Here is a 22,771-nt window from a genome sequence, read left to right as displayed (position 1 = left end):
CAGTTTCAGGCTTCCTCGCAGCAGCTTGCTGGAGCTCTGGAGCTGCTGAGGTTAAAGACTTTTTTTTTTTTTTTAAGCTATATGAATGACCATTAAACATGATTGCTAAAGAAGCAAACTGTCAAAGTTGTTTCATTTATTTCTTAATATCACAGCTGTACAATTTTCATACATACAGCAGGAAATGCACATTGGTTACACAATGGCATTTGGCTGCATTTCCAAGTATAATACAGTAAGTGCAACTCCACTTAAAAATGTACATTTATACAACTTAAACAAATTAAGGATTGCTACATTCCTATCTGTGACAGTATAAAGCTTCATTTATGTTAAGTCTCATTACTAAACCACTTCCTGGTTAAATATAAAACATATTCAATCATTTTAAAATGGCCCTTGTGGTACTTGGCCAGCATATAAAATATTTGTCGTGTAAAATTTAACCATTAACTTTTCTTTTTTTTTTAAAAATAATCCTCTAAGCCTATTTAAACATTTGCTATTGAACTGTTATACTGACACTTTGTAGCAGGAACCAAATTTTACCCTCCTTGTGTTTGCTCTTGCACTGCTTATCATCAAAAGAAGTTACATTTGTAATGTATTGCAGCTTTATTCGGATACAACCAGATGGCTAAACTATTAAATAATTTTGCTCAAAAGGTAAATAACATTCTTCAATAAAGAAAACAGAATTACATTTCAGAGATATTTGTCATCAAAATTTTAATGGGTAGAGTGCTACCAGCACTTGAAAAAAAAAAAAAAAGTATTAATTTATCTTTTAAGACCCACCCGAATATTCAGTTTAAACTCTTATAACTTTACTTTTGGAATACATTGGTCCACAGACCACAGTCTTGTTACAGTTTACCAAATGAAAAACAAACTTGCTTATTGCCGTCCCTATAACAGGAATGGTTCAGTTTTAAACCTCCTTTAAAAATATACATTTTACAATCCTTTCACCTCAACAAAGGTGACACTGACAATAAATACACTGGTTTGGTGGTTTTATTTTTCTTCGCTACGAAAAGTCTACAAACTACCTGTTGTAAGCCCTTTCTTTTTTAGACTTCTCCAACGCCTTGTCCATAGTTTTCTCGTTTTCTCCTCTACATTTGGGGCAGTACCATTTGCCCTTTGGTTTATGATTGAGTCCCACGCAGGAAAAGTGAAACCACTCGATGGTGCACTCGTCGTTATCGCATCCTATCATTTCTCCATAGGAGACCTGGTTGCACAAGCAGTATGTTGGCTCGTTAGGGTCAATGGGAAGGTCTGGGGGAGAAGTTTCCCTCTCTGCTTTAGCCTTGGATCGTTTCTTCTTCTTGGACGTTTTTGCTTTCTTCTCCTTTGGTGTTCCTGAGGTGATGTCATCGTGATCATGATTATTTGAAGCATTCTCACGATTCTCGTTATTCCTTTGCCGCCTCGATCTCTTATTGTTGGGCTTTTCAGCCTGCGCGATTGTCTCATTCTTTGACTTATCTTGGCTGGCCTTCCCGCTGTTTCCAGTGGTATCATTAGTCTCTTGACAAGTCTCAAACAGTTCCACGTGGCTGTCCACTTGCCTCGTTCTGTTCTCAACGAGCTCCACCATCTGACTGACGATTTGGATCTTCTCGTCCCCCAGTTCCTGACTCCGAATCAAGGCCCTCTGTATGCAGTGCAACATTCTTCTCTTCTGCACGGCATCTGTCTCTCGTTTAAATTTTTCATAGTAATCATCCAGGTCCTTCAGAATCTCTGCAAGGAAGAAATAAAAACTATAAATATTTTCAACAGGGAGAATGGCAAAACAAAGCCTTTCCATATCGTTCCTTCCACGCAGCAACACCTTTTGTAACACAGAAAGCTGATCAAAGACAGGTTCCCTGAAGCTGGTATCTGACAAGTGGCTCATGATTCCAGCAGATTGCTTTTGTTCTAGTTGGTCCCGCAGGAATAGAACGCAAATGCTGGTTTGAAAAAAAAAAAAAACTAAATGTAATTTTATGCATGTTGACAGTTCATCCCTTTAAACTTATCAGTAAATAAAAAGAACTAACTGAACAAATACACACATACCACCCCCCCCCGGCAAAAGTTCCGAAATTAATTGTAAAATTAGAGAGTAAATTAATAGACTGTTTTCCTGGACTTTTTCTGTATAACAAGATTAATATTTTTAGTGAGTGACTGAGATTGGAAAAAAGAGAGTGGGACAGAAAGAAGGCAAAAAACAGTGTAGAAATCAGATGCTGAGTTATTTCATAATCACTATCATACTTGACAGACGAGGCAGAAGAACTCCAAATACAGGGGGCTCGACTCTACACTATGGGCAGTTTCACCTGATACTGCTGAGTTACTTTTGCTGGAAATGTGAGGCCACTTAAATCCCTAGGACTACAGAATTAAGATTACAATAACCAAGATGTCTAGATGATTTCTTCCCTACACTTTCTGTAAAATACCTGTTGCTTTCTTTTTAAAACACAGGAATACACTTGTCATTAAATATTTATAAACTTACTTACAAAAGGAGGTGACAAGGTTAGAAGGTAACATTAAAGACAATATGCAGCAACTGGAGCAGCTAGAGCTTCCGATTTAAAATGCTAACACTGAAAATATGTTAGATCTTGAGTTGCACCTCAAGGATTGTTCCAACAGTTTATAAGAATGAACACTGCTCAAAAGCATTTAAAGTTTCAAAAATAGTTCTAGAAACCTATTTTTAAGCAGATGTTTTTAAGTTTTACTACGATATTCAAATCAATTCAAACATACAGGACACTCAGCATTTCCATACTAACTCCTCAAAAAAGCACAGAATGATTTTCCTGCATCTCCTTTCCTCTGTTTTTCCTCCTTTCTCACAGGCTAGAACATTCTGCCTTAGAGAAGCAAAATATACTGAGATATAATCTAACCACAATTCACCTAACAGAAACCAGGGTCTCATATACATGCAAATGACATTACCAAAATTGCCTCTGAATTTCACAAGTATGAATTTTATTTATTTATTTATTTATTTTTAATAAGAGAATGTGGAAACAGCAATTTACACATGCAACTAACAGTTATCCTGTGATTTAGGTTTTGTGTTGCCTGGGTAGATTTTTTGAACACATGCATTCCAGATTTCTAGTGAAGACATGGAAAGTTTATCCAAGTTTTACTTTAGTTTTTAGAACTGCAGCCTATCAGTTAAGCACGACCTGTCACAGCAGGCACTGCAACATCACCTATCTGACAACAAGCAGTATTTCAATGTGCTACTAAATATCTTAAGTAAATGCCTTTTTTCTAACTAAAAAAAAACTACAAACAAAACCAAATCCAAAACACCCACCCCCCAAAAAACCACCCCTACCACCACCACCAAAAAAACCCCAAATGTAGATAATATTAAGCATTCAGGAAGACCAAAAGTCTAGCGTTAATTGTTTTCAATGGCTGAAATCTGTAAGTTTTATGTTCTAAGTTTTGGCACTTGACTGATGAAGAACACTCTCATACCACAAAATAATGAGTGGCTTAACGACTTAGGTCAGGCATTAAGAAAACTTCTAGTACTGGCCATACACATCAGCACCACAGCACCTCCTGAAACCGCTGTAATTATGCGGAAGAAATAAGTTGGTTGCGACGATCTTGAATCCTGCAAAAGCCCTGCCCGAGCGCGTCCTCGGGCACCGACACGTTCAGTAGGTAAGACACGGTGCGAGATGTGCCTTTCACAAAGGCAGGCAAACGGGAAGGGCTGCTCAGCATCGGTGTCAGGAGCGTGGTATTCAAGCAGCGCACCAGCCACAAGAAACAGCTTGACAGCTGTCTTGTCTACTACAGCTCGGGGGAGGACTGCACCACTGCGCCTCACACCGGCGCCCTCAGCTGAAGCTGCCCGCCCGGAGGAGCCTGCGGCTATTGGAATCGCAGAAAACCGCTTTCCCCTGCAAGAAAGACCAGAAAGCAGAGTTTTGCGCGATTAGCGCGTTATGCAATTGCTCACCAGCTGTGAGCGCGCACCCCCAGCACCGCAAACGCCAAAAAAAAAAATTTAAAATAAAACTTAAAAAGGTGCCGTATGTTGGGAAAGCTTTATTGCCGGAACAGTTCCGCAGCACTCGCCGGGGGCTGAGGCACCGCCGTACCGGCTGCCCGCCCACGCACCCCGGCAGCACCCCCGGTCTTCTCCCCGCGGGGCGGACAGCGCCGGGCTGACGGGGATCCCGAAGGGCGACGGCGGAGGCGCTTGGGCGGGCGGGAGGGCCAGGAGCCAGGCCGCCACTTCCACGCTCCGCCTCCTACCCGGGGGCGACGGCGTGCGGGATGCGGACGCCAGCAGCTCCCCCGGTCCGGGGGGTGGTCCGCGGCCCGGGGGGAGGGCGCCAGGAGCCACCATTACAGCGTGGCGAGCCTTAACGGTCCTAACATCAGGCAGCCCTCGCACGCACAACCACCGGCCGGGAAACGGCCTCACCCCGCCGGGCCGAGGGGGACGGCCGTCTCCTAGCAACCAGGGCGGCGCCAAGGCCCCGGAAGTGACGGATCAGCTATTGTTCTCCGGCAGGAAAGCGGCAACGGCGGGTTACCCCCCGCCCCGGTTCGCAGCGTAACAGTGGGAGGAGGCGGCGGCGAGAAGGGCGGCGGCCCCGCCCACCCTCCCGCCTATCAGAGGCTCCGGCGGGGAGAGCCCCGCCCCTGCTGGCCCGGCGCTCCCAATCGTAACCAGAGAGAAGCAGCATAGTGGGGGGAAAAAAAATAAATTAAAAAGGCAGCCAATCGTAGCGCGTGGGGCGAGCTTGCGCCCGCCCCCTCCGGCACCAGCGCGCCACTCAGCAGCGAGAGGAGGCGGGAAAAGCGGCGCCCTCCGTCGCCGTCACACGTCAGTCACACGCCGGACGCCCAAGGTTGGCCTGCCCCCTGCTGCCGCCCCAGCCAATCAGCACCCGCCGGCCGGGGCAGGCCGAGATATTCAAATCAACCCCACGGAAAAAGTTGCTTCTCGAAACGTCACGGAGGGCAGGAGAGGGGCGGGGCACGAGGCGGAACAGCCCGGCCCGAGGACCAATGGCCGGGAGGGGGCGGGGCAGCGGCCGGCCCGTCGGGGAGGCTTCCCCCCTATCAGCCGCGCCGGGGGGCGGGGCCAGCCGCCGTATGCTAACGAGGGGCGTCCATAAAAACCCGCAACGACGCCGAGTATCCCCTAGCCGAAGCGCGGAGGCGCCCGCTGAGCGCCCCCTGGGCGGCGCGTGCCCGCCGCGCGCCAGGCGCGCGCTGCCCGCCCTGCCTTCCCCTCCTGTCCCCTCCGCCCCGACAAGTTTCCCCAGGCCCCTTCCCGTCCCCCCGGGAACCGCCGGGCTCCCCGACCGGCAACCGGGGGGGGGCGGAACGGCAGGGCTTAACGCCTGCCGCCCCTAAGGCCACATGCCGGGGGTGGGGGGGAAAGAGGGGGGGGGTCACCGGCACCCCGGCTGTCAGCGCTGCCGGCGGTGCCCGGTAAAGCCTTCCCCTCCCCTTCCCACCCCTCCCTCCGCCCCGAGCGGACACCAGCAAGTGACAAAGCTGCCCACCCCCCCCAAGCCCCGCACAAACCGGCCTCCTCTCCCCTCCCGTCCGCCCGTGGGGCGTGGGGACGGCGTGCCCCGGCAGCGCGGGGAGGGGAGGGGACGCTCTGGCCCCCAGCACACCCGAAAACCCCACCGTACCCCCCTCCATCCTCCACACACACGCCAGTCCCGTACCCCACCGCCCCACGGAGCGGGGCTGCTTTACCGGGTGAAACGAAACCCACCGAGGAGGGAGAGAGAGAGAGGGAGGGAGGGAAGAAAGCACACCCTGCCCCCCGCTCTCGCCGAGCCCCCCTCTCCCCCCTCCCTCCCTCCTTCCCTCCCTCCCTCCTTCCCTCCCTCACTCGCTGCCTCTCTCCCCTACTACAGCCATAATGAATACTGTACATTCCTAAATGTTGTGCTGTAATCTCTCCCCTCGCTGTCCACCCAGCACTTTCTTCCGTACACCCCCCCTCCCACCCCCCCGCCAAAGCCTTCCACCTCAGCCCCACGGCCGGGGACGGTCGTCCCCCCCCTCCTCTTTGTGCACCGCACACCCCACTTCCCTGCCCCCGCCTTCCCGGCCAGCAATTTACACAGAAAAGCAGAGTCCTTGCTTAATAAGAGAAGCTGGAGACCTTTTGTTCCGCCCCATGACAAGAGCTAACGCTGCAGATCAGCCCCTCTCTCTCCTCGGGTCTCTCCTCCCGGCTTTCTCCCTCCTTCCCAGCTCCCAAAAATAAAACTACCACCCCTGTGGGGTGCGGAGGGGCAAAGGCAGCCGAGGCTCAGCTCTGAAGAAAAGAAAGGGAAAGAAACCCACCCCCCCCAGCCCCATACCACACACACATATATATAGATAGATAGAAAGCACTTACCTTGATATTTGGCGTCAATTTCCCTCATCAAGGAGACATTTCTCTGCAGATCGAAGGGCATAGACTCGATGGAGTCCAGATAATCCTCCACATAGTTCACTAGGTGAAGCTGGTCTCCGTTTGCAGGACTCAACATTTTCATCCGGCGAAGACGGGAGCGGGGAGGAGGGGGGGGGGGAGCGGAAAAAAAATAATAAAAAAAAAAAATATCCTTCCCCACGCCTCTTCTCTGTCCCTGCCGGTGTGAGAGCAAGTGCTGCTCCCTCCGAGGACGGTAGCCCCGGCTCACGGCTCACTCCCTGCCCACCTCTCTTCTCTCCGTAGCTCCCCCCTCCAAAAAAAAAAAAAATAACCGGGAGAAGCTACATCTGACTCCTCTTGTGTGGAACAGAGGGGGGAGAGAGAGGGAGCGACACACACACACACACCCTCCGCTAGTCCCCTACAGCCGGCAGCAGCTGATTGAATGGCTGTCGTTGTGGGTAATTCACGAAGGAGGTGGTAGGAACAATCAGAGGGATTTGTGTGTGGTGTGTGAAGGGGAGGGAGGGAGGGAGAGGGGGGGAGGAAGAGGAGGAGAAAGGAGGGGGGGGGGGGGGGGCTCAAACCAGCTCCTCCGAAACAATCTGGAAACAAAATGTGCTCCGCAAAGTGTCTGTCAGAGGCAGCGGCAGCCCCGCCGCCTGCGCCAGCGCCGCTCCGAGCCGCCGTTCCCCGCTTCGCCGCTCTCTCCGCCGCTTCGCCGCCGCCGCCGCCGCCGCTCCCCGGCGGTACGAACGCAGCCTCCTCAGCCTCCTCCTCCTCGCTGCCGTACGCCGCACTTGATCCAACGTGGAAAACCCAAATACCAGTTTCAAACACTTGGGAAACATTCAGCCCCGCCGCGCAGGGCGCATGCGCACCCCTCCCCGCGCCGTACACACACACACACACACACACACACACACACATCCCGCACAACCGCCCTCCCCCTCCCGGAACCGCGGCGGCGGGGGGGGGGGGGCGGGTGTCTCTGCATATTCAGCGTTCCCTCCTCCCTCCCCTTACTCACGTTTGGGGAGGGAAGGCGGCGGGGATGGCGGCCGTACCGGCTGGGGGCCGGGGGGGGGGGGGAGGGAAGTTGTGTGCCGGCGTAGGCGTGGGGAGGCAGCCCCCACGGCCGGGGGAAGGGAGGGGACGGATACGGGCAGGGGGGAACGGACATGGGCAGGCGGAGGCTCCGGTGAAGTTGTGGGGAGGCTGAGGGGACAGCGCGGGGCCGGGGGAGCGGGGCAAGCTAGGTGCTTTTGCGGTAGGGCACAGACTTCGGGGCAGCCCCTCGCCTTCCGCCGGACTCAGAGCGGAGCAGCCCCGAAGGGCTTCCCGAGGAGGGACAGGCAGAGAGGGAACACACGCAGCGGTGGTGCCGCCGCCACCCCACTCCCGGGGGGGGCAGGGCCGTGCCCGGCGCGGCGCCGGACGCTGAGGAGAAACGCTCCCTCCTTCCTGCCCGCCTCCCTCCTCAGCGGGCAGCCGCAGCCATCACCCCCTCAGCGACTGACACCCGCTCCATCCAATCACCTCTTGCCTGGCGTCCCGCCCCGCCGCTGCCTCGGCCAATCCTCACCAGCGCCGCCGTGACAACGCTGCCCGGGATACCGGCCGCCGCACAAGGGGCGGTAACGTGCGCGCGGGGCGGGGGGGGGAGGCGGGGAGGCGGGGAGGGGGTAGGGGGCGGGGCGAAGGATACGCATGCGCAGTCCCCGCAGCGCGGGGAGAAAATGGAGGCGGCCCCAAGCCCGCCGGGATTCGACTACATTTCCCAGCGGCCCCCGGGGCTGGCGCATGCGCGCTGACGGGTCTGCCGCCGTGAGAGGGTTACCGTGAGGGGCGGCCCGGCCCGGCGGAGAGGGTTCCGAGTGGCCCCGGTGAGGAGGAGGGGAAGGGGTACCGGGTACAGTCCTGTGCCGGTCGTGTTCTCCCCGCCAGGGCGATGCGGGGGGCGTGAGGAAGGACCAGGACACCCCGACCCCTCGCCGCGGTGCCGAGGAGGCGGGGCAGGCCCGGGAAGGCCCTCCCCTCCCCGCCTTGGCAGCGGGGCTCCGGTCCCCCCGCCCCACTCCCTCCCGGCACCGGGGCGGGCGCTGAGGGGAGGCGGCGGCCGGCAAGCTCAGTCCCGTCCCGCCCGCGGAGGTTGTATCTCGCCCCTCGTTAGGGAGATGCCCTCGCCCGTGCCTGGTGTTCCCTCCTGGGAAGTCCCCGGAGCCCCCAGGCACCTCGTCCCTCCTGGAAAACCTGCCCCGCCTCCAACGAAGCAAAACAACGCGGGCTTTCTGCCTCTTGCATTTAATTTTTTTTTTTTTTTTTTTAAAAACGTCACTGGCAATCCCCTAATTTAGGGGAGACTGACTCATCGTTTCGAAGCGCTCAGACTTGCTGGTACGGTGGTTGTTTATTGAGGTGCTGCTGTTCTGCTGCTCCGTGTAGGGAAGAGGGGGAGCGACGGCCTGACTCAGGACCGCAGCATCTTTAAGCCCATCTAAGCGCTCCTGCTGCGGTCATCAACTTGATGTCTGAATGCCCAGACTCTCCTCTTTCAGGGGAGCACAGGCAGCTGTTTACTGATCCCTCCAGTGGGAGCCAGGCACTGAAATACTTCTGAGGAGTGGACGCGATACTGTAGACTAAGCCCATTTTGAACTGACCCTGCCCCACTCCTTTGGGCAGGTTTCAGAGGGCAGTTGCTCATTTTCTGAAGATACTTGTAAGTTCTCCGCTCTTTTCTTCACCTTGTTTTCTGTTTCCGTGAGTTCCTGTACATGCTGATGTAAACCTCAAAAACCTGAGGTCTTGCATATGTCAGTTATGATGAGTACTACAGCATCTAGGCAGCACTCCAAGCCAGTGTTTCTGGACCTGTGTGCTCTGGTTTATGGTGGCATCGAGGGGGAGTTGTGTAATGGCAGCAGTAGCCTGGGAGCTCCTATTCTAAACTGTTGGCACCACCTTGGTAGTTACAGCCCGTTTCACCCTTGCCTTGAAGAAGCTGAGCCACTGTCAGCAATTAAAAGTAGTTAACAGTCCCCTGGCTAGTGTAAGAACCCAAGCCAGTAATTATGACTCAGTACGAGGCAAGACATCTAAAAAGAATTCAAATGAGTCCCAAAAAGAGTCATTCTTGCAAAAAAAGTTAAACACCATTCTAGACACACAGTAGTAATTACACACACAAAGAAGAAATCGGTTTGTAAAAGTACCCCGATAATTTACTAAAGGAGCTTCTATCCCTCCTCCTTATGGACAAAAAAACAATTAGGAAGGTATGACTTTGAAGTGTAGTTGTGGCCTGCTAAGCTTCAGTGATTTGCTCGTAAGTATTGATAGGCTTGGATGCACTGAGGATAGAGAGCTTGGTATCATCTGCCTCTTAAAAATGTCATCTACTAGATCTTTCTCTGTTAGCCTCTCGTGTTGCCAGAAAAGTGACAGGAAAACAACCCACCATTATCGGACTGCACAAGTCCTACAGAAAGGATGGGACTGAGCTCACTTGAGGATGCATTTAGTATACTCTTTGAAAGTCCCCTTTCACAGTTCCCAAATATGATTCTCAGTGCTTTGTGTAGGGCTGTAATCAAATTTACCTGTACCCAGAAATACCTGTTCTCTGCACCACTCTCTAGGCTCAGCAGCATGTTAGCTATCTTTTTAGGAAGCTGGGGGGAAATCAGGTATATACGTACATCTCCAGGTTAGAAAGTTTTGGAAGATGTGGAACTGATGGCCATTGCCCATCACTTCTTTTCCGCTTTCTTTTTCCTTTGGCTTCTTGCCTCTGAACTGCAGTAGGTGAGAGTAGGTGAGAGATGGGGGATTTTCAATGGAGTTTCAGTTGTTCTTTTGCATTAGGGGCCTGTTTCTTACTCTGGTGGCGCCCTCACAAGTAGAAGCATAGGGAATGATTGTCACGTGTCAGAGAAGGAAGGGACTTGTGGGCTTCATTTTCATCCTATTTTCTATATGTCATGGGAGGATAAAATGTGTAACTCTCCTTCTGCTTCCAAGCCCCTTTGCTCTGATTACAAGAAATCTTTCCTGTTTAGAAACCCAAATTTCTGGGTTTTTCAAAAGTTTATTGAGGCTGTTACCTTACTAAAGATCTAGACTCACAGCAGTGGCGATCAAGGGAAGCTATAACCAGATCAGTAACTCACACAACTACTGGGTAACGTACATATTATGTGTATATATATAACACATACATAATATAACATATACATATTCTAGTAAGTGTAGTTATTCCAGTCATTATGTTTATTCCAGCTCGTGGGCATAAAGTTCAGAATTCTTAATATGAAGAATGTAAAATCCCAAACCTCCAAACATGTTCCACAAATGCAGATTCTGAATATATGAGGACAGCTGGTACGAGGAATGCTGGCTGCCTTCTTTCTCTTTCTCTGCCTTAGCTGAACACTGCTATGTGAAATACTATGTAATCACTTTCTAATAAGCAGCTGTGTCCTCTAATAAGCAGCTGTGTCTCTGTCTATTAGAAAAGATAGTGCCTTCTGATTGTTAGTCGTTATACTTTATAGGTACAGAAGAATTAGATGAGTTATTCCTTCTAATGAATTGCTGTTTCTGCACCATTTAATAGCTTAATCCCTCTTTTCTACTGTTACATACAGGGTGGTGGGTTTTTGTTTGTTTGTTTATTCTTTATGAGGCTAAGTTCATATTTACCTGGGTGATGATAATAGAACTTTACAAGTCTATTCATTTTGCTTATGGTGGAAGGTTTTGAAACAAAACTGCAAAAGGTTAACAGGCAAGATGAGCAGAGCTGAGGTTTGCAAGTATGACGACCAGCAGAGAAGTCACAGTTCACACTTTCACGCAATATGCATTGTCTGCGCAGTGGGCAGTGTACACCATTTACAGATATTTGGGCCAAAAATACCTGTTTGTGTCAGCAAATTATGTTGCATTAATGGAGTCTGAAATCTGGAAAACAAATCTAGCTGAATTAGTCCTTCTTCTGCTTCCCAATAAAGGCTCAAGAACTTCACAAACTTCCCAAACACTTACCTAACGTAGGCCTGCCATTCTAAATTTTTTTTTTTTTTTTTTTTTTTAGGTCAACTCCTGTTTAAGAAAACAGATATTTCACTGGATACAGCTCCTCATCTCTTCCTCTGCTTGCCCCGAGACTGTTGTACTCACTGCCTTTTTTCACATCTGTTCTCTGGCTGCTGCCATCTCTTTCTTCCACCTGTTGCATCTAGTGAGCTGAAACAGCGCTGGTGTTAAAGGCGAGCGAAAAATTCAGATTGGAACTAGTAATTGTGCGTTGCAGCACAGGGCCAAGGCAGAAGTGCATCTGAGTTGCGCCAACGTGGAGTCAGCACAGACCAAGGGGAGCTTATTCCACAGGCTCCACATTCTCACAGTGAGTTCGAGAGAGATGCACCTCAACCACTGGAAACCACTGACAAAGACACCAATCCAACCCCTGGCCAAATTCGTACCAACCCTCGGGCTTGTTTCTGTAAACCGTGGCACAGGACCCAAATACTTCTGATGAAAACCAGGCAGTGTTTGTTAGAGGTAGGTTGTCTGAACAATAGTAGACGGTGCTAAAAACTCAGGGTCCAGTCTGCTAGGCTTTTGATAAAAGCAGGAAAGTTTACTTTGTTCTTTTATGTTCACCAATGAAATTTCTTTTGCAGTTTTACTTCATTTCCCCAGAATCGCTCTTTTAGAACAGGGGTCTCAAGATGATTTCTCTAAAACATACTCTTCACTTTGTGAGTATTTGTGGGAATGCCACTCAACATTTTCAACATTTCTGAGTTCTTCTACTCCACGTGGAAGCAGAGATGAATCTCCTGATGGAGGCAGAAAATCCTTTGCTGCTACACTACCTCTTTGGTAGACAACTATAATTTCATTCCACATGCCCCCAGGCCAGGAATAAGGGTATCGGGAAAGGAAGTAGTTATAAGCGGCATAAGTAGAGGTGTGCTTACAGCCATAGACTGATTGTTTCTAAGAACGTTGGTATTTTTAAAATACATAATTTATGGTTCTAATCCATCAGGATTAGTATTGCTTTTCATTTGAAACTGTATTTGTTTGGTACTTCAGTACTTACAGAATACTTTCCACCATTCCATTGAATTTATTCTAGTGCATTAAAACAAATCTCAAGCTTGAACAATGTTAACTGTTTATTTCAGGCATTTAATAATTTCCTGCCCTCAGAAAATAATGTTTTACAGCAGGACATAGAGGTTTCTGGACGAGATGCTAAAAGCCAGTCTGGACAACACAGACTATCAGCACAGCCTTCTGAAACCACCAGGGAAAGGAAGAGCTCCTCCATTCCTCTGATCTGTTGACAGTTTCATCCACGATAGCTAAACCTGGAATTAAGGCTAACAAACATCCATTGTTACTTACTATTGAGTTGGACTCTGTCAAAAGTGCTTGGCACCGTACAGAACAAAGAAGACAACAGCATTAATGACAACTCTTAACAGGATGTGTGTTCAACGGCAAGGACATCAAAACCGGCTCACTATGTATGGAAACTGAAATAATTGGCTTGAGAAGCTTCCCGAGAAACATATAAAGCAAACATTTACAAAGGTTGTCGGATGGTGTCTTTGGTTTCATCCTAGCTAGTCTCAAATTAGCAAGCCTGTAAAATAAGTTGCTTATTTGATCAAAAAGTTAAGATTGTTAAATGAAAAATATTGTGGAAAGTGCACATTAAGAAAAAAAAAAAAAGGAAACATTTGTTGCTGGTAGGGTTTCATATCTGATACTCCCTAAAATGAAGCAAGATGTAGACTGTGATCTATCATTATGTAAAAGCAATGATTTTAAATGATCATATTACATATGAGGAAAAAAAGCCCAAACCTATCAAACCTGTCCCTGGCAGAGAGAAGAGGAAACAACACAAGGACTTCTGTGAGGCGGCTCACCGCAGGCAGACCTATTCCCTGCAGCGCCCACGTGAGAAAGGCTGTGATCCCTCCGTATTACCTTCCTCCCACAGGCCAAGGGGACGCTTCAGTGGGTGAGTAGCGCAATGGTTGGGGACACCTGAAAAGGCTCTGCTCTGGACAGGCTGCTTAGGGGCTGGTACGGAGGAGGAGAGCCAGGAGTGGGGCAGGCAGCAGGAACTGACAGATCACTCCCTCTTCTCCTGCAAGAGCAAGGGTGGTCGCAACCAGAGCTACTCAACTTCAAGATGTGCCAAGAGGATGCTTCCTAACACACGGCAGTGGGCCTACAACCCTCCTTGTGCCAAAGGATGGAGGTGAGGTGGGTTCACAGAGGCCGGGGAAATTAATGGTAGAGGAATCTACCAAGGCAGAGTAAAAAAACTGGGGGTGGGAACAACCCCAAAGCATTCAGCTGTGGAAGTCATCTGGTCGGAAGCTGGGAGAGAAGCAGGGAAAATATTGGATATGAACTTGTGGAATCCTCATTTGTTTCCTTGGTACCGGCTCAGAGTTACTTCTGGAAACAAGATGCTAGTTAAAAAACTTTTGGCAGCCCAGTGCCCATTCCATTACACTGTTATTCACTGTAGTTAAGTAGCTCATAGTTTCCAAACTAGGTCAAGGCACTGCAGCTACATTTCCTCAGTATGCTCTGAAAGAAAAAGAAAATAAATAACCCACAGCGAGGATGAGAGAAGCATCACCAGGAAACACACGTCCTTTGCCTGTCCTGACGCTGGAAAGGAAGCGGACCTTGACACGCAGCCGGCTAACATGCTGGGTACCGCACTGAGCGTCAGCTCATGTCATTTTTGGAAGCATCTGAGACTCGGAAGGACTTTACCCAGGTCCATACAAACAGGGGCGCAGGAGTGGGTTTTTTTGAAGCTCTGATTTATGGAACGCGGTGCAGGATCCTGACGTCGCGCTGCCCTGACGGAGGTCGGCAGGCTGCCTGTTCTTCCTGCACCTGCCCGGCACCGCGGAACAGAGCCGGCCCCGCTCGACCCACCCGACTGGACCCGGCAGCGATCATTTTGTTAAATTATCATCTATTTCCTACAGACACCCCCACTAAAAACCTCCTTAAGAAGGAACCCGGCGCCACTGCGGTCACCCCGAGGCACAAGGCTGGAGGCGCGCTATTTCGGCCCAAATTCAAGCGGAGGCCCCCGTCCCGCACCCCCGGGGCTCCCCATCCCGCCGGACTCACCGCGGGGCCTCTCCGGGGAACGACCGTCCCGGCGAGAGGCGGCCCTGCCCGCCGGCCCCTCCTCTTCCTGCCGCTCCGCCTGTACCTACCCCTCTCGCCGGCTGTTTCCCGGCACAGGCGGCGAACAGGCGCGGAGGATTGTGCGCGCCCCCCTCGTCCCCTCCCCGCCGAGAGGCGGAGCCGCCGGTTCCCCGCCCGCTCGCCCGCGGCCGGGGGCTGTGGCCATGGCCGTGGCCATGCTGCGCGGAGCGGCGGCGGCGGCCCGGCGATGGGGCCCTGTCCCCGGCGGGGGGAGGGCGACGGGGACGCGGGGGTGTCGGGGAGCGGCGCGGCGGCGGGAATGGGTGCCGCCGGCCGGGCGGGACAGCGGGATCGTGGCTTACAACAGCCGGAGCCGGAGCAAGGAGCCGCTCGTACTGGCCACGGAAGGAGTGGCCACCTGGTAGCGACGGGCGGCGGGGCCGGGGGCGGGGCGGGGGCCGTGGGGTGACGCGTACGGTTTGACTTCCCCTCTCCGCAGGTACAGCTGCGGGCCGACGGTGTACGACCGGGCGCACCTCGGGCACGCCTGGTGAGTCGCGGCTGTCCCCAAGCGCGGGGGGAAGGTGGTGGTCGTGGTGGGGGGTGGCCCGTCCTGCGTGGGCATGGCGTGACAGACCCCCGTGTCTCGTGACGGAGCCTATGTCCAGGTGACAGAGCCCATGTCTGGGTCAGACCCCATGTCTGGTAACAGACCCACGTCCGGGTGGCAGACCCCATGTCTGGTGACAGACCCCATATTTGGTGACAAAGCCTGCATACGGGTACAGATCCCATGTCTGGGTGAGATGCCATGTCTGGTGACAGCCCCTGCATCTGGGTGACAGACCCCATGTCTGGTGACAGACCCCGCCTGGGGAAGCACAAAGGGATCATAGAATGGTAGAATTGCCTAGGTTGGAAGGGACCTTTCAGAGCTTCGAGTCCAACCATCAATGAGCTGTTGGTCCAGCTCATCCAGAAAGAGACAATTCCGGGGTGGAAAGTGTCAGGACGGCGTGCTTTTTTTCTGCCGGTCAGGGTGAGTTATTCCAAATTGTCTTGGCAGAACGTGACCTCCCATTGGGAGGAGTTGGGGATCGGGAGCTGAGCCATGTGCTATCCCTGTGAAACGGTAGTTCTGCCTTGAATGGAGTTGCGGCACTCTGTTGGGACCCACGGAAAGCCATCCAGCGTTGACTATTAGAAAGGTGCTTTTAAGGTTAACAGTTAAAATGTCAGTTCTTAAATGTTGGAGGGCCCAGGTAACTTAAAGGCCTTTTTGTATAGTAACAGTTCAGTGGCTTATTGTGTTTAAAAAAAAATAAAACCCCAAAACAGCACAGCATTTTCTCCATAGCTCATTAGGATAATTGCAGTAATAAACCAGCTTCTTAAATACTTTAAATACACCGGAGAAGGTTGCTGCCAGTTGTTTGTAAGCGCAGCCAATGGGAGGATGTGTGGCATGCCTACAGGTTTCTGCGGAGCTGGTGGGAGCTGCAGCAGCTCAGCTGCTCTTCAGCTCCTGTCCCCGAATTCTTGAAAGAGCAAGATACATTGGGCTCCTTGGAAGAGACGGGGTTTCTCAGATAATTGCCATCTGTGTGAAGATCAGACGCTGTATATTTGAGTAATTCCCTTTTAATGTAGGGCATCTCACAGCTTCTGGTCCCATCCCAACTTCGTTCAGAAGCTTGTGTTGAATTTTGCTCAGTGTTGAGTGATGGCAGTACTGCACACCTGCTCCTTCTCTCTGTAAAACGGAGGTTTTAAAATACCAGTCACGTAAAAATACTCTCCTTAAACGCTGCTGCACTGTTGCGTGTATGTGGTGGTGTCTTTCTCCTCCTTGCTTTTGCCCAGTCTTAGCAGAAAACTAACTTAGCTTTTTACTGGTGATCTAAAAATCAAGAAAATGGTATCTTGAATTATTTTGTTTGTACTTCATAGAATCATAGAATCGCCTAGGTTGGAAGGGACCTTTCAGATCATCTAGTCCAACCATCAACCTAACTCTGACTAAACCGTATCTCTAAGCACTATGTCTTTCTTAGTGCCTTCAGGGGAAGTTTAATATTAAAAAAAAAAAGTCATAGCAATTTGTGTATTTAAATCTACAGTTATTGTAATACAGGCTATGTTACAGTTTACCTTGAAATAATTACAATTTAAAATCACTGCTTGAGAGCAACTGCATAAAAAGATGCTAATACATTTCTTTTATCACTCAGAGGAGGTTCTCTAGTACAGTAGGGCCTGCCTTCCCTGACGTGGTGTAAAGGGGAGGGAATTGCAGAATTATTTCCCTCCTAAGGAGTACAAGTGCATGTAGAGCACAATGTTTATAGAGGTGGATAATTTCACCTTTTGGTCTTGCCGCTCTCTGTGGCTTTTGGATGTCTGTTTTTGCTAGTGGTTCTCCTTGTTCTCCTGCCTTCAGGCTCTTTTGATTAAAGGAGGGATTAGGAATGCCTTGCTCGCCCTGCCTGTTCTCTTACCCATCTCTTCTCATCCTATGTCTAAACTAACAATTTCAAGCTTTCCTGATGTGGAGGTTTGCCATGTGTCTGTGCCTGTGTGGCACACTGAAGAGGCTTTGACCTCTTCACTTGCCGGTTTAGGAAAGAACTGTTAGGGTGAATATCACTTTTGGAGTGGTGTATTATGCAGATAAGTGGCTGTGTTACACTCTTTCTGCTGCCACTTCATTGCCTTCATGTGTTGTTCCTGTAGGGCTGTTGTGCAGGGAGATGCCTGGGCTGAAGACCACCTTCTTCTCTCTCTTCTGACCAGTTAAACCCTCCAACATGTGAGGAGTTGGCTGTTCCATCCCTGCATCTGTGGTCTTGCCTGTGTCAGTGTTGACATCCTGTTACTTATCTGATTTGTTCAGGATGGTGGAACAATCTTGATTGTGTATATATATATATATCTAAGTATATATATATTTTTTTAATTGTGTATTTTTTCCCCAATATGTCTAACTGTAGAGCTTTGGTAGGCACAATTGAAGAGCATGCTGCTGTTGGGGGTCTACAGGCCTGGAGAGCACTGGGAAAGAGCATGAGGTCAAATGGGGTGATGGCTGTTGCTACCATGCCGCTCTTGTAAAATACTATTGTTTTGTCGCACTCTTGCAACATGTTATCATTAGAATTCCTTTTTTCCTGTTCTTTTTACATTTGACTTGGGACAGGTAATAATGCAGAAAGGAATAATGGAAATGAGCTTGAGATCCTTGAGAAGAATTTGAAAATAATGGCGTTATTATTTTTCTCCCCTCCTCCTTCCCCTCCACAAGGATTTCTTATTTCTCTAAATAACCCAACTTTCTCTACTATCTTTTGCTTCCAGACTTCAAAACAGGTGCTCTGTATGCCTTGATACAATATCCAAAACTTATTCTGTATAAAGAAAGAAATCAGATGTGCAGATAGTGCCACCTTTTCCGTCAGCTCTGAGGCTGGCCTCGGTCATGCTGGTGTGACATCCAGGTTCCTGGCTGAATGCTTGAATGTAAGAGTAAGCCCAAGCACGAGAGGAGATTTCATTCAGTCCCTTGTGCCTGCTCTGCCCCTACCCTGATATTGACAGTCTGTTATTTATTTTCTTTTCAGTCCTGAATTGGTAAGGATCCTGCTTTCTTAGGTGTCAGGAGATCCGCTCTGGCTCTTGCAGTGTTTCTTCCATCAATTGGAAGATCAGAGGACAGGGAACAGTGCAAAATTTGCATCTGCTCTGCGAACTAGGGCCGCAGGGCAGTTAAATCTGATATCAGGCTTTTGGTGCTGGCATTCTTCCTCTGAATGGGGTCCAAAGACCAATTTAATATTCTTACGGAATCGTGTCACCACATTAGATGGGCATTACTTCCCGTGAGCTGGTGTTCATTAAAAACTATCTCCCTGGCAGCACGTGCCACCTTTCACAAAGCTGTTTTCAACGTGGGCATAATGCAAACAACAACAGCAAAAAGTATTTTTCTTCATCAAGATATTACACGTCTGTAAACTTGAACCTTAATGCCACCTGGTCTCTGCAGCTAAGGGGAAGGATGCAAACACATTTCCAGTATTTGCTTACACTTTTTTTTGCTCTGACAGCCATGGGAGTTCAGCGCAGTGCTGCGGGCGAAATGGGAACCCGTAGGTCTGCAAGTCTCCTTTCAGGCTCCATTTTCTCCAAAGCCAGCACAGGCTGAGGATTCTCATCACCTTGCGGGGCATACCCAGAGCATCTGGTCACCTTCTAGTATCTCACCTAATTGGGTTTTACTCAGTCAAAGGGTGTTTTGAGGATTACGAGCGAAGAGTCTGTGAGCAGCAGAAGGGGCTGCCACAGCCCCGTGCAGCCTGTAGATACATCAGTCTATCAGCACTCAATACTCTGTTTTGTGGTGAAGAGCCCCAGTAATTTTGAAAATTTTTTCTCAAGTGTAAATAAAACAAAATAACCCCCTGAGCAGCTTTTCTTTGCAATCAGAAAAGATCCGTGGTGGTGTGTGAATGGAATAGTTTATTGTTGGCTGGTAACTGTAGTTGTTACTTCACCCCAAGCAAAAGTTCGTTTGAACCCTGTTTTGTTTCTCCCTGTTCTTCTGCCCTGTGGCTTTTGAAAACCTGTTAGAATATACAAAGCCCGAGGGATGTATTTCAAGAATATCTGATCTGTGTGTCTCTTTGTAGTGTTTGCTTTGGGAGAACCTCCTGGCTCACGCGTAGCTTCCTGTCGCACTTCAGTGCTTGAATAACGAGATGCAACAAAAGAAAACACTCAGAAAATTTGATGTAATGTGTCGCTAATGCCAGAAGAGGGTAGGCCAGTTCAAGGGAAATTTGCGTGACTTTTGTGCAGGTGGTAACTGGTTTTGGAAAAGCACTTTATGCACTTAGGACCTTGTCATTGCAAGTGTTGGGGTATTTAGATTGTCCCTGCAGCTGTTAGTGCTGTTGGTTATTTTTGTTTTAAGTTTATTCTTGCTACTGCCTGTTTATAAGCTCATGTTTTTTCTCTTCCAGCTCCTATGTTAAGTTTGATATAATTCGAAGGATAATGACCAGGTTTTTTGGAATTGAAGTAATCATGGTGATGGGGATCACCGACATAGATGACAAGATAATAAAAAGAGCCAATGAGGTAGGTGTTTGCTGCAGTCTTTGACCCAAACATTTGTTATTTTCTACAGCTGCTTACATAGGAAAATTAATCTGGGTTGAGATTTTTTTTTAATAGAGTTTTGTTTGTTTTAATTAGTAGATAATCAATGTTGAGATTTCTGGTCGCCTGGCACGGTTGTCGTGGGGCTGGGATTCCGGAGTGCTGGGCGTCGCGAGCTGTGTGGAGGTAGATGGGTGCAGAGCTGTGGGAGGGGGAGACCTGCCCTTGTCCCCTGCCTGGGAGGCCAGCAGGGAACAAAAAGCCAGGGTGTATGTATCCTCAGCACAGCTGCAGAATATCTTATCCCAAAAGCAACCCAAAGCGTGGCAGCCAATAAGCTTCTGGCCGTGTTCTGGAGGAGCACTGCATGCCATCGATGGTTAAATACAGTATATATAGCATTGCCACGGGGGAGACTGGGAGTGGTTCCCGCAAGGTGCGACATCAGCGCCTTGAAAAGCTTTATCAGTCTTGTCCAAGTTCGTCACCTACGTGAAGGTTGACACTGAGTGTATGGGTAAGTCTTGGTAAGACCAGGGCCTGGTGGCTGGATTAATATTAAAAAAATACAATAAAGAATAAAAAAACCCAACACAGCCAAACCTTTCACTGAATTCTCAGGGTTGTTGGCCTAATTAAAGATTTTATGGTTATAAGTGGTTCTCAGTTGGATTTTAATCAGACTTTTTTTACCAGCTGAGCTTGGTGAATGACTATTCCAATTCTTTTTTCTTTTTTCTTCTTTTTTCTTTTTTCTTCTTTTTTCTTTTTTCTTCTTTTTTCCCTCTTTCCCTCTTTCCCTCTTTCCCTCTTTCCCCCCTTTCCCCCCCCTTTCCCCCCCCTTTCCCCCCCCCTTTCCCCCCCCCTTTTCCCTTTTTTTTCGACACTAAAATACCAAGAATGCATTCTGGATTTTGAAGTTGGTTTTCTTTTTTTAAGTATTATATAGTTTTTTAAAAAATCTGTAAGTCATGTCTTCTGGATCATAAATGAATGTGTTGGATCAAATTGCAGTTGCGAGCTTTAAGCTGGTTTCTTGGAGCCAGAGAATTTGACAGCTGTCATTTTTATTTAATCTTTAAGTAAACAGTTACTATTGCTGTTAAATATAGGACGCTACCTTCAAAAGAATACTAGCATGGTGCTCTTGTAGAAATACGTGTTTTTTCCCGTGGTCCATTTGCTTGCATTTTTTTAAGGCAGTAGGCCATCTTTAAAAAAATACTGCATTTTAAATCTATAAATGCGCATTTTAAAATTTTTCCTTATTGACAGAATATTATGGAGATATTACGTTTGAGGGGTGGAAAACGACGTGGTGTTTTAAAAGAACTTGTGTTTATTTACATTCTTTGGTTCTATGAAGAAAGATTTTTGTGGCTTTTTTGTAGCTTTTTGAAAAGCCTGCTCTGCTCTCTGTGTTTCATTTGGACGCCCAAGGCCTCTACCTGTGTGGTTTCTTGAACTGGGGGGCCCAGAACTGGACACAGTACTCCAGATCTGGCCTCATCAGGGCAGAGTAGAGGGGGAGGGTGACCTCTTTGTGTTTTGGACGTCCATCTGGACAGGAGGAATTTCCCTGTCTTCCTCCTGTGGGCACTTTTGTCTTCCCATTGATCCAACAAGCAGGTGAGCTGTCTGGGGAGATGAGTCCCATGGCTGGGTCTGGAAGAGCGCTCTCTCGGGTCTGTAGGCAGAAGCATGCCTTCGTTTCTCAGTGCTGGGCACCTTCCTTGTTTCATTGCTCAATCTAGTCTGTCTTCACCAGAACTCCTGCCTTATCCAGGAACTTGTCCCACCTGCGCTCTGAAAATCGGACCCCTTAAAGATGCTCCAGTAATGAATTGGAAGTGATGAAACTGGATTTGTTTTGTTAATGCTTCAGTTACCTGCAAGCTGGAGAGACTGACAGTATGTTGTCTGCTCCCCAGTAGGTTCTCCACAGAGAAGATGTAAAAGCTCGCGTTTGAACCGCTTTGATGGCATGCTTTTGCTTGCTAGGGCAGGTTTTGCTGTCTTGCACCTTTCAAGTCCTGTCCTCTTCTGAATATTTGAGAACAAGTATCTTATTGCGTGCAAGTTGTCCCTTTCCTTTCGGGTTGCACTTTCTCGTTACTTTTGCGTGTGTCCCTGTTCCTGTCCATCGCCCTGTGAATGAGAAATACGGAGAAGGTGCTTGAGAAGTGCTGCACTTGGCAAAGGGCGGGACTCATGCCTCATGCTCAGTTCATTTTCCCTGATTGTCCTGAGATCTATGAGTAACCATGATCAGCCGAAATAGCTTATTTTTCTTAATCACTGAAAATTAATATCCTGTCTCATCCTGCAAGTCTCTGATCTGTCTTTCTGACATGTAGGTGGAATTGGTGTCCCCTGCCAATAAGTTGAATGAATTTCATGTCCCATGTACTGTAGTATATCTTGTCACTGGAAATGGAAGACCATCTCAAGAGGAAAATAATGAGGGAGGGAAGGAGTTTGTTACTTTAATCCTTGGTTGTTTTCTCTTAAAAGTAGTATTTCATTTATGCTTCTGAATTGCCAAAATATTAATACATATCTATTAAGTTATTTATAACTTACATCTCCTCCCCGTGAATGTTAGATTAATAAGCCTTTTTGGCTCTTTACCTTGGGGGCTCTGTAAGTCTTCCAATTAGCTATTAACTGTCTGATAAAAGATTGCAATATTTCATATTATTACTTTGATTTATGATTTACTAATCTGCTTCTTTCTTTTTCAGATGAATATATCGCCACTAGCTCTTGCTCGTATTTATGAAGAAGACTTTAAGCAAGATATGGCTGCCTTAAAGGTACAGATACCCGAGCTTCTAAATTTAGGAGCATTTTAAAGCAATTATTTTGTTAAGGAATCTGACTTCAACAGTTTGATATGAAAAAATAAATTGATTGCTTATGTGATGAAGTGTTGCTTGGAAACAGTACTGATTT

The 22,771-nt window shown here is 48.7% G+C and overlaps 2 protein-coding genes across 9 annotated transcripts in view; one reads left to right on the top strand and one right to left on the bottom strand.

Moving 5' to 3' along the window:
* Window positions 1-121: 121 nt before the first annotated feature.
* ING1 (inhibitor of growth family member 1) lies at window positions 122-7,380 on the bottom strand. Of its 6 annotated transcripts, none has more exons than XM_063337652.1 (3): window positions 3,598-3,643; window positions 1,844-1,964; window positions 122-1,752 (listed from the first exon to the last, which is right to left on the bottom strand). In XM_063337652.1, exon 3 carries the CDS (start codon window positions 1,679-1,681, stop codon window positions 1,049-1,051), a length of 633 nt encoding a protein of 210 aa, XP_063193722.1. In that variant the 5' UTR covers window positions 1,682-1,752; window positions 1,844-1,964; window positions 3,598-3,643; the 3' UTR covers window positions 122-1,048. The 6 variants fall into 6 exon arrangements, with proteins under 6 accessions (XP_063193722.1, XP_063193731.1, XP_063193706.1 ...); XM_063337661.1 differs by lacking the exon at window positions 3,598-3,643 and adding an exon at window positions 3,514-3,555; XM_063337636.1 differs by lacking the exons at window positions 1,844-1,964; window positions 3,598-3,643 and adding an exon at window positions 6,428-7,380.
* A 7,460-nt stretch (window positions 7,381-14,840) lies between these two features.
* CARS2 (cysteinyl-tRNA synthetase 2, mitochondrial) overlaps window positions 14,841-22,771 on the top strand; it is a 37,934-nt gene continuing 30,003 nt past the window's right edge. For 2 of the 3 annotated variants that reach the window (XM_063337603.1, XM_063337593.1), the window contains exons 1-4: window positions 14,841-15,080; window positions 15,159-15,209; window positions 19,678-19,795; window positions 22,561-22,632. In XM_063337603.1, the coding sequence (XP_063193673.1) occupies window positions 14,863-15,080; window positions 15,159-15,209; window positions 19,678-19,795; window positions 22,561-22,632 (459 nt within the window). In that variant the 5' untranslated portion in view covers window positions 14,841-14,862. The remainder of the gene's footprint in view (window positions 15,081-15,158; window positions 15,210-19,677; window positions 19,796-22,560; window positions 22,633-22,771) is intronic. The other variant, XM_063337612.1, reaches the window with a different exon arrangement.

This window comes from Chroicocephalus ridibundus, chromosome 1, assembly GCF_963924245.1.
Source record: "Chroicocephalus ridibundus chromosome 1, bChrRid1.1, whole genome shotgun sequence".
Lineage (NCBI taxonomy): Eukaryota > Metazoa > Chordata > Aves > Charadriiformes > Laridae > Chroicocephalus > Chroicocephalus ridibundus.
The sequence above is the reverse complement of the archived record's forward strand: the minus strand, read 5'-3'. Positions and strand labels throughout refer to the sequence as shown.

Coding starts and splice junctions, on each gene's coding strand:
- ING1 (XM_063337636.1), bottom strand. CDS start 6,569: ATGAAAATGTTGAGTCCTGCAAACGGAGACCAGCTTCACCTAGTGAAC. Junction 1,753..6,427: donor AATTGACGCCAAATATCAAG/GTAAGTGCTTTC, acceptor TCTTCCTTGCAG/AGATTCTGAAGGACCTGGAT.